Here is a 12,201-nt window from a genome sequence, read left to right as displayed (position 1 = left end):
CGCGTAGAGTGTTCCCAAGTGTATGCCGAAAAACTAACCCGGAGGAATCATTACGAATCTTCAATTCTTGTGCCACTTCTACCGCCAAATCGCTAGCACGATCACCTGCAAAGAACTGTAACTTCATCCAAGCCGGATCTCTACTCAGTACATAAAATTCGCGTATATTCAAATCGTTCCTATGCAACTCTCTCTGAATAAACATAGATAGGGATAGCAATTTTGTCAAGAATATCGACTTCGCCTGTTTAGGGAGTATATGCGCTCTAGCCTGTTCCTCCTTTACTAACTTCAAATATTCCTTTACGCGAAAAGACGCGGCTGGATTTCCCGTATGCGAGATATTATCCCAAAATCGTTCAAAATATTAGTCATCAAACAGTTGGACTAACTGCATGGTATATAATATTATCTATGGTTCCAGATGCTAACCGTTTTTTTTTGGGGGGGGGGGGCGTTGCCAGTTTAACTTTTTTTTTTACCCAAGTATGAACATGAAATGTCTTGTCATTAGAATCTTTCCATATCAAAAACCTACGAATGTCATCGGGTGTACAATCAGACATCTTAGCCCCCTTCGCGGAAGGCACGATAGAAAACGACAGAACCAATTTAGTAATTTGAATTTCCTTTGAAATGCCAAAGACGACTGGGTCTTATTGTCCAACTCAATCATTCTCTCGTTTATAGCATCCCAATCAACCACAATATCAGCCGTACCCTGAAAGCAAACAATTAACACTTAAAAGATACCTTAAAACATAGAGCGACCAACGTAATCTCACAGTATCCCCCCCAAAAAACAACAACAACCTTTTGGTAGGCACTCTTACAACTCCCTTTCCCAAATAGAAATGGCTATCAGATGTATTGTTTATCATGGGCCACCACATAGGAAGTGGTCTAATGTGAGGAACAGGAACAACCACTGTACATTCAACATTCAACATGCAGTTGTTCCAAAAAAACACAATACCGAGAAAATCATAGCATAAGGGGGGAGAACATACGGATTAGACTCAGATTCAAGTGTTTGGCAGAACACATTGACTTCACTAGATAATGGGCTAAAGGTAGGCATGAAATGTCTCAATGGAGTACCATCTGATGATGTTATAGTATTAGAACCCAGAGCTATGAGGTCAACCGAGTGAGGTCCATAATATATATATACTAACAGGATACCCGGCTTCGCTCGGGGGTCATAACTCCGAAACCGGGAGTAGTAGACTAACGCCACCTGGCCTATGTTACCCCCCGGTCCGAGGTTCCCCATATATCCCAAATTTCAGACTCGGGGCAGACCTAGTGTAGCTGCCAACCCCGAACAGACCGGCTTCGCTCGGGGGTCATAACTCTGAAACCGGAAGTGGTAGACTAACGCCACCTGGCCTATGTTACTCCCCAATCCGAGCTACCCCTATACCCCAAATTTCAGACTCGGGGCAGACCTAGTGTAGCCGCCAACCGCGAACAGAGTTCGCTCGGGGGTCACAACTCCGAAAACGGAAGTGGTAGACAAACGCCACCTGGCCTATGTTACTCCCCGGTCCGAGCTACCCCTTTACCCCAAATTCCAGACTCGGGGCAGACCTAGTGTAGCCGCCAACCCCGAACAGACCGGCTTCGCTCGGGGGTCATAACTCCGAAACCGGAAGTGGTAGACTAACGCCACCTGGCCTATGTTACTCCCCGGTCCGAGCTACCCCTATACCCCAAATTTCAGTCTGGTTATACGTGTCTATTACGTCACATGACTTCCGGCTTCCTCCCAGCTGTTTGTCGTTGTTTTGCCGTTCACCCTGTAAGACATGTTTGCCATGCTGTTGATCCAATAAACTATATGCCTACACGGTATGGTCTTTGTCCAGTCAATATAACTTAACATGGTGGTAGAGGTACAACATACGACAGCCTTCGAGTAGCAAGGCCGAAGTTATGGTATTAGATTCTTCACGTACGATGGTGATGAACCACGTGGAAAAGAAAATGGCGACCGATGAAATGAAAAGAAAAACAGCAGAATAGACATCAACAGTACATCAGGTAGCGGCGAAAGAAACTGATTTCATCGTCATAAAGCTTCATGAAGTATTGGCTGTTTTATGGTAATAATAGTAAGAAGAATCTGATACATTTCAACATGCCGGGTGGTAACGACAAACCAATGATGAAATGGGACACTGGAGACAGGTCTTCAGGCTTTGAGATCTTCCGTCGTAAGATGGAAATGTACTTCGAAGTGAATGAGACTGCTGATCGCAAGAAAGTCCCAACGATACTCTTGAGCATGGGAGATGAGGGCATAAACATGTATGATAAATGGACTCTTACTGGAGAAGAGACGCAACTACAGTATTGGATGAATTCCAGAAAGTTTTTAATGCTGGTAGAAATTGGCGACTAGAACGGTATGAACTGAAACATATGCGTCAGATGGAATCTGAATCGATTGATGACTTTGTACTACGTTGCCAACACCAAGCTGTGAAGTGTAAATTCAGCGACGCCGAACTTGATGAGAGAATTATCGAGCAAATCATTCTCGGAACGAAAATCGTAGAAGCGAAGAAAGAACTTCCCAACCAGGATGAGCTGACACTGAAAAATGCAGTAAACAAAGTAAGAATTCATGAGTCCAACATAGGTTATCTAAAAAAGATGTCAACCTACAGTGGGGAATTGGCCTCAGCAAATGTCGATAGTCAGAAAACATGAGCAGAGATGTCATAAATGTGGCTACATCCATAGAATTCCGAATCGCTGTCCTGCATCAAATGAAAAATGTAGGAAATGTGGCGTAATAGGTCATTACGCTCGCATGTGTTCGAATGGTGACGCAGAGAGAAAGACGCAACGTTTTCTTCCACCAAGAAGCCGTAGGTCTATGTCAAGGAGACGACAACCAGGCAGATATAAACCAGGTACAGGATCCGATAGGAAAGTTGATGAGATGACATTTCATTCAGATGAGATCTCTAAACTAGATGGCGAGTTCAACAAATTTACATTTAGTATTACAAAGACGCAGGGAAACGTTGATGCAGTTAACGAAAGCGTTCAAGCCGAACTAAAGATACAACTAGAACAGTGTCCCGAAGCACAGGCAACACTAAAAACAAAAGTAGACACTGGCTCCGATACCAATATAATTCCACTGAGAACATATCGGAAAATGTTTCCACAAAACATCAACAAAGATGGTCTTCCAAAGAGAGGTAAAGTCCAGCTGCTGGAGAAAATCAAGTTGTCTGCATATAATGGCACAGAAATCAAACAGTACGGTGTATTTTGTTTACCTGTGAAATACAAGGACAGTGATCAGTTCGGTTATGAACAATTTTTCGTTGCTGACACCCCTGGACCTGCCATCATATGGCTTAGTTCAAGCATCAAACTGGACCTGATAGAAATCAAATGCAGAAAGAATGTCATGTCCGTTTCAGGAACGATACCAAATCAATCTCCAGAAAGAGTACCCTCAATTGAATCACTAAAGAAACAGTACCCAATTGGTAAATTTAGTGGCGAGTATCACGTTGTTGTTGACCCGACAGTTCCTTCTACAATACACACACCGCGTAGATGTGCAATACATTTGAAAGACAAACCTCAAAAAGAACTAGAGTCAATGGTACAACAAGGGATCATATGCAAGATTGATAGCGGAACCCCCACAGATTGGGTATCTAGTTTAGCCTTTAGCGAGAAGCGAGACGGTTCTTTACGAGTGTGCCTAGATCCAAAGGACCTAAATCGTGCTATAAAAAGAACTTACCATAAGACTTCAACATTAGAAGAGATAACACACAAGTTTCGTGGTAGCAAAGTGTTCTCAAAACTTGATGCCAAAGCCGGATACTGGAGCGTAGTCTTAGATGATTTGTCGTCATGGTTAACAGTTTTTAACACACCATTTGGTCGATACCGTTTCCTTCGGTTTAAACGTCTCACAAGATGTATTCCAAGCTAGGATGGATGAAATACTAGAAAGATGCCCAGGTTGTCTGGGTATTGCCGATGACATCAGTGTTTTTGGTAAAGACGTAGCCGAGCATAACGAACGACTCCACAATCTCTTTAATGTAGCTAGAGAATATGGACTAGTGTTTAACTCCAAAAAGTGTCTGATTGGAATTGAAGAAATTCCGTTTTTCGGTCAAATGTACAACAAGAATGGTGTCAGGCCCGACCCTGACAGGATCAGAGACATCAACAAACTAACTGCTCCCCAAACAAAAGGTGAGCTACGAGAGTTCTTGGGAATCGCAAACTACATGGCACCTTATGTAGCAAACCTAAGTGCACAGACGAGTGTTCTGAGGGAACTTCTTAATGAAAACGTACTGTTTGCATGGAATCAGACATACCAAGACTCATTTGAAAATGTTAAAAATAGTATTTGTAAAGAAACAGTTCTAAATTATTTTGATCCGCATACTCATAGTGTTATACAAGTTGATGCATCCTTGAAGGGCCTTGGCGCTGTACTAATACAAAATGGCAAACCTATTTGTTTTGCATCAAAATCTCTTACTAAAACTGAGCAGCGGTATGCAAACATTGAGCGTGAAATGTTGGCTGTGATTTACGGCATTGAAAGATTTCACACTTACGTTCACGGTAAAAGTTTCACGATAGAAACCAATCATAAACCCTTGCTTATGATAGTTGAAAAGAATCTAGCCAAGGCACCTCCCAGAATGCAGCGTTTGTTACTTCGTATACATGGTTATAAAGCTACGCTTGAAATGATTCTTTCCGATGGTTTGTCGAGACTTATGAGTCCTGATCGATCTGACCCCGATTTCACACTTACGTTTACGGTAAAAGTTTCACGATAGAAACCGATCATAAACCCTTGCTTATGATAGTTGAAAAGAATCTAGCCAAGGCACCTCCCAGAATGCAGCGTTTGTTACTTCGTATACATGGTTATAAGGCTACGCTCGAAATGATTCTTTCCGATGGTTTGTCGAGACTTATGAGTCCTGATCGATCTGACCCCGATGTCCAACTGGACATGCGTGTGCATTTTACTTGTACCGAGAACACCCAGTCAAAACTGGTTCGCGAGACCAATTCAGACCCTGTTTTATCCCCTCTAAAGGAACTTGTTGTTACAGGTTGGCCCAGTAATATGCACAGTGTTAGTCGTCCTTTAAGGCAATTTTACTCTATTAGAGATCTACTGTCTGTACATGATGGGTTAGTGTTAAAGGGAGTACAGATACTCATACCTGCGAGTATGAGAAAAGATGTTCTGATTAAGTTGCATAAAGGTGACTTAGGCATAGATAAAACTAGGTTATTAGCTAGAGACAATGTTTTTGGAAAGGAATAAATAAGGATATTGAACAATTTATTCAAAAATGTACTGTCTGTCAGGAAAGCTCACGCTCAAATATAAGAGAACCTCTTGCACCTATGGATGTTCCTTCCAGACCATGGCAACGCGTAGCCATTGATTTATTTACATATGAGGGAGAGCATTATTTATTAGTTAGCGACCCTTATAGTAAATACCCTTTTGTAAAGTCATTATGTGGTAATACATCCTCGTCTAAAGTTCAAGGGGTGCTTTTGGAAATATTTTACGAGCATGGTTTTCCTGCAGAGATTATGTCTGATAACGGACCTCAATTCGATTGTAATTCATTTAAAATGTTTTGTAAAGCATGGAATATAAGACATGTCACGAGTAGTCCAAGGTATCCCCAATCCAATGGATATATTGAGCGTTGTGTACAAACTGTTAAAAGACTGCTTATTAAGGCATTGGCATCGGGTACATCTTTGGACCACTCATTGTTTATGTACAGAATTACGCCTATTAGTTCTAAGCTCTCTAGTAATGCCGAGCTTTTGTGCGGTAGGAAATTTCGCAGTAAAGTGCCCTGCAGGGTTGCCCCTCCTTCGTACAGTGAGGATACACGTGACGAGTTAATATCACGTCAAGAAACACAAAAGTCATATTATGATAAGAGAGCAGGAGTCGAACTTAGTGAATTAGAACGAGGTCAATATGTTCGTATACAAACAGATAATAGGATATGGAAATTGGCACGTATTTTAAATAAATTGCCAGAACCACGTTCTTATAATGTTTTAATGTCTAACGGTTCTTGCCTAAGAAGAAACCGTAAGTTTCTCAAAGTTGTTGAGCCTGATGAAATTGATTTATTACATTCTAAATCTAGTACAAATAATAATTTCAGTCAGTTTAATTCATGTACCTCTAATACTGATATTAGAGAAACTCCAAAAAAAAATGTTAGTTTTGCTGGCAACATCGATTGTCCTACTAATCCAAATCCCCAGGGTATTTGTACACCCTCTCCTGCTAAAGATAATTTAGACAGGTCTATGTCAAATACAACTGTTAGTCCTTCTGATAGTCCTACTGTTCCGTCAACCACAACTCGGAGAGGTAGAATTAGTAAACCTCCTGTAAAGTTAGATTTGTGATATATGTTATATAAATGTACAAATGTTTTGTAAAGGAAGGGGGATGTAATGTGATATGTCAGATACAGTCTGGTTATACGTGTCTATTACGTCACATGACTTCCGGCTTCCTCCCAGCTGTTTGTCGTTGTTTTGCCGTTCACCCTGTAAGACATGTTTGCCATGCTGTTGATCCAATAAACTATATGCCTACATGGTATGGTCTTTGTCCAGTCAATATAACTTAACAACTCGGGGGTCATAACTCCGAAACCGGAAGTGGTACACTAACGCCACCTGGCCTATGTTACTCCCCGGTCCGAGCTACCCCTATACCCCAAATTTCAGACTCGGGGCAGACCTAGTGTAGCCGCCAACCCCGAACAGACCGGCTTCGCTCGGGGGTCATTACTCCGAAACCGGAAGTGGTAGACTAACGCCACCTGGCCTATTTCAGACTCAGGGCAGACCTGGTGTAACCGCCAACCCCGAACAGACAGACAGACAGACAAACGACAGTCACAAATATTAGTATAGATATATACTCTCAATTTCCAACCAACTCTTACTGCTTAGCTTAAAACACTAGATTCACCATCGACAAGATTCAAACTGGAAGGAACAAATTTCATATGTAAATCTATATTTTAAAGTAACCACACAATTAAAGATTTCCTTAATAATAGAATTCAAATGTGTATGCCTACCACCATGATTCTCCCAAACTGATATTACTGTCATATTATGCACTGACCCTAGAATCTCTTAATGACACATCCAGGGACTGTAACGTTTTTAAGATCGCAATAGGTTTACATTCATATTTCATGTGACATATAGCAGAACATGACTCATGCTAGTATTATACAATAGTCTTCTCCGGGTTATCTTTCCGATTGTTTTCAATTTTGAGTGGACTCTACATGGCAGTGGACGCTTACGGCTAGCCCCCGAATCCATTTACCTAATTTGAGTTGTTTGTGATTTCTGCGTATTGTGGATTTGTTTTCTGTAAACTATATGTGGTGGAGTCCCCCCCATGCACTTACTATATTAAGATGAATGGAACGGATGTCGCCCTCAGGCCAATAATCTCCCAGGTTTATTTGAGATTTCACTAGGTTCTCATTACAGCCCCATATATAAATTGTGAAAAATCCGTTGCCATATCGATGGTCTTATGAAACTCTGGATGCCAAAACGAAGCCCCTTGCCATGAATCTATAAACTTCCAATGTTCTAATTCTGTCCTAAGATCACTAGCAACATCTACATTCCGGAACTGCCAACGCCATCGAAATACACTTACAGAAAACCACTGAGGCGTCTTTATATCAACATTCTTACGAGACAAAACATAAACCCTTAACTCAATAAATTTCACCTTTTTGTCATCAGGGAGAATATATGCCTGTTCACCCGAATCAATATTTAGTCCTGCGTATTTCAAACAAGTCGTCGGCTCGCGGATGCATTTATCCGAAGATAATGTGTACCCTAATCTAGTCAGAAAGCTTAGCAGAACGTAGGCCAGTCTCTTTGGTTGGTCATATCTCTATCCTGCGGAAGTAAATTTGGATGATGAAAGAAACCGGTCATCAATATATAATGAATTAGTAATGAAATATTCTCTTAAATATGAAGGCACGGATATGCCAATAGACTGGAATATAAACGGCGTGGCTTTCCAACCAAATGGATGAGTGGTACAGGTCATTACATAACCTCCAAACTGAATACCAAAGTAGGTCTGTGACGCTTCGCTTAACCTAACATGGTCATAACCAGATTTTGTATCATACGCTATCATAAAAGCATTTACATCTATCATTCTATAAATATCTCTCAAGGTTACCAGATGAAAAAGCGAATCTCTAATCCAAAGATTTAAGAAACGTTCATCATGGTATAATGGGTTTACTCGGTTCAACGGTCAGCGGCATATAGTTTTGGACGTTCACTCTCACCAGCCTTACCTAACCGACCCTGTGGCAATACGATTACAGAGCTCTCTACATACAAATTCGGGATGCTCCATACAAGAGGCCGAATTGTGAAAATATTGCTTCGGATGTATATCGCTATCATAATATCCCCCTTTAAAGTTACCCTTCAATGACTCGAAGAAACTAGAAACATCAACACCGTATTTTAACCAGTTCAAGACATTATCGGAATTAAGAGTATTTAAAATATCCTGCTCATGAACTTGACCAGACATAAAACATTTAGGATCTCGCAATAGAAGTAAATCAATATCATACAAGATATCTTTGTTACATAACACTTCGTCAGCTATCGGATATACGTCAGATGATGAGGGATCACTGCCCCCAGTGTAATCCATTCTGGTTGAGTTATAACCGATATCAACGTAGGGTCGAAAGCACAACTTAACAGTAGGACGTTAAACTCCATTTCATTTCTTTCCCATTCTGGTACAAATAAACACTGTAAATATTTTCCCTGGAGTGATAATCAATTTCATTCTATAAAACATTTAAAATGCTAGTACTAAACTAGGTCAAATTACACAAGGCGATATGCCCCTCTCACCCTCGTGAATCAAAAAATCCACTAAGGAATATTCCCCATGTCAATGGCAAGAAAGAACACAAAACAAAAATCCCATCTAGATTTAGATTATTTCCCTTTGGCTGTTTTCATTCCCCTATTATTCACATGATTTTCTTTTATCTTCGAACATTCTCTAATCTGATGGTCTTGATTCTCGCAAAACAAACACGCTCCACGAGGTCTAAAACCAAAGGGGTGGTATTCTTGACTAGCGCCTCCACCAACAGCGGGATTGAAAGGACCTGAATACATAGGTACAAATAGCTGAGAATATATGATGGTGACTGAAAAGGAGGATAACAGTTTGATAAAGGAGACAATGCAGTCAAGTCAGCCTTCATACACTTAGTTATTGCTTTTCCGACGTGGTTTCCCCTTGTCAATGGTGCAGGACGGAGGGCCTGACAAGGGCAGCTGTCTAGTCATTCGGATAAGACGTGCACGTAAACGATCCCTTGGCAGTTGGAATTCGATATACGAGTAGGCCGTAGTGCCGCTGCCCGGGCAAAATTACCCTCATAGCACACTGTATGGCGTATGCCCGTCTTCATTAGCCCAGTCGGAGCAAAACAATAGGACGTTAAACCCCATTTCATTTCATTTTGCTTACAATGTTGGCAGACTTTGCCCGCAAGAACTGACAAACAAAGGGAAGCTTTATTAATCTTGGGACTGTAAACGATTCGCCTCTCTATATAGTTCTTCAAACACATTGTCGTCTTCATGACCGCACTTTGCTGAGATACTTTAGCTAGTTCGTCTAATGTTAAAGTCTAATGTTAAAGTATCAGGGGTGTACTTGGTTCGTTCTGTAGACACAAACATCTCATCTTCTCTTTCAGACCATTAACAATCTCCAACATCGGCTTTTTCTCCAAACTCTGAACACATTCCTCGTATTCCCGCTTCCTTTTACCTTCAACAAATTATATACCAACATACCTGGCTTAATTTTTCTGCAAAATACATACACTCAACTTACCTCCAGTGAAGTCAACTCCTATCCTGACGGTTAACCAACTTCATTAGCGTAACCAACTACCTAATGAAGCACTAGCCTTGCATTATCTATAGTAATGTCTTTGTTTGCCATCTCCATCAGATCTGTTAGCAATTCCCCGGTTAGGTGTTTCACTTCATCTAGTATCACCTCTTCCGTCTTCCTATCCTTAGTTATTCTAGCGTATTCTTTTAGAAAAGTACCTCCTTTAATTCCCTTGATAAGTGGAATCAGATTAACCCCCTTTAAACTGTTCCTCTTTTCAAAACTATTGGTAAAACCATCTGAAAAATATTTAAAAAAACGTGCAAATCGTTACACCCATCATGTAAACAACACAACATGAATATAATAAACACGATAGAACCAAGTAGTTACACCACCTTGTCACAACCCAATTCTGAACTCAGACTGATAGCTGTATAAACACACTTGTCTAAACAACCATGACTGATGACTCGCACTAAAATTTAATACGACCACGTGCGTTGACCTATTGATCCACAATTAGGCATGTAAATAATTCCTACACATATAAAACGCCCAGTCAGCCACAATTGCATCTATGTATGATAATAGTACTACAGTCAAATAACATCCACTTATAAATTTTACTGAAAAATTACTAATACTACCCCGCAAATAATTTCACGCCACCAAGGCTTTCCTATTTCTATCAGGACTATAACATTGTAATACCACCAATGTACAACCTGAAGCTATCAAAGCCACATCAATATGCCACCAAGGCAATTGGCTATCTGAGCCAAAATCAGTATGCCACCAAGGCTATTGGCTACCAAAGCCAAAATCAATATGCTTATCAATATGCCACCAAGGTATCTTCAATAAAAAAAAGTAAATGATATTACTTTTAAATGAAGCAAGAACACGTTTCCACACCTGACTGTCTTAATGAAGAATGAACTGAATACGTACACATCATAATACTTCATCATCGGAAATGTCACATGAGGATCGACTTGCATTCAATATGTCCTTTACTTTTACCTGTTTCCAAACAAGCTCATGAATTTATTTTTTGGACAATTGGTTTAAGTAGTTTTCCTTGTCAATATCGTTCATGACATTGGACAAATCTCATTCCCATGTAGACTCGTCATCCAACTCTTCAATATTAAGAATCTTCATTGCTGCCAATACTTCATAGCCATGTGTTACAAACTGTATAAAATCATTTACATAATTGGCCAACATCTTTTTTCACATTATTGTGGCCATAGGCATTGTTCAAGTGACACAGGGAGCATTTCTCTGACGGACTACTTCCACTGAAGAAAATGTCTATGATATCCTGGAAAAACAATATATAAAAACATAATGTTATTCATTTATTTTGTGTTCATAGCATTGGTACCAAAATTCATATTAGCTCTAGTTCCTGCATAATATATGCTTCTATTAAAAAGTCTTCTCTAGCTACCTTTAAGATCCTTCTGGGAAATTCTTGGATGCCCAGTTCCAACCCGTCTATTATCTGTAGTTAGGCAAGTTGCACGAATCATGCAATCATCCCCATAACATATCAAACGATATAATTTCCATCCTAGATTGGTATATATTTCTGCTGCAGATGTTCCAATATGTTTACAACTCCAGCAATCGGGGAAGGATTCTTGAATGCCCGTTTCCAACCCTTCAAATTTTTTATCTGTAAACATATCAAACGATATAATTTTCCATCCTCTTTTGGCACATATTTCTGCTACAGATGTTCCCATATGTTTACAACTCCAGCAATCGTGGAATGATTCTCCTGGAGGCCACCCATGTCAACCTACAAAACAATTAAATTTTTTATGTCGCTTTTCTATTGTACATGTAAAGGCATGTTTAGTATAAGATAATGAAGAGTGGATTATAAAACATTTAAGGATTAACAAAGTCTACAGATATTGCTAACTTTCCCTAGATTCAAACCATAAAGTGCTGAAGAGTCGTTTACACCAGCAATATGTTACCAGTGTTACAGGTGGTAAATACAATTTTTTGTGTATATTAATTTTTGATGTTTTTAGTACAGCACATGTTAGTAAGCACCTTTAAACCCCCACTTTAAGATTTTACATTTCATCTGTCAGTTTCTTTAAGCTGTTGTTACTTTAATAATAGTGAGTACATTTAACTGAGTTTCATTGTGTTTTGGTCATGTGATG

The 12,201-nt window shown here is 40.0% G+C and overlaps 1 protein-coding gene across 1 annotated transcript; it reads right to left on the bottom strand.

Moving 5' to 3' along the window:
• Positions 1–9,090: 9,090 nt before the first annotated feature.
• LOC126817794 (uncharacterized) lies at positions 9,091–9,887 on the bottom strand. Its single transcript, XM_050544940.1, is given in 4 exon segments — positions 9,091–9,266; positions 9,635–9,692; positions 9,694–9,759; positions 9,762–9,887. Coding segments are annotated over 4 exon segments (426 nt in total).
• Positions 9,888–12,201: the final 2,314 nt, after the last annotated feature.

Source organism: Patella vulgata, chromosome 4 (genome assembly GCF_932274485.2).
Source record: "Patella vulgata chromosome 4, xgPatVulg1.2, whole genome shotgun sequence".
NCBI lineage: Eukaryota > Metazoa > Mollusca > Gastropoda > Patellidae > Patella > Patella vulgata.
This window is presented reverse-complemented; position numbering and strand designations above follow the sequence as displayed.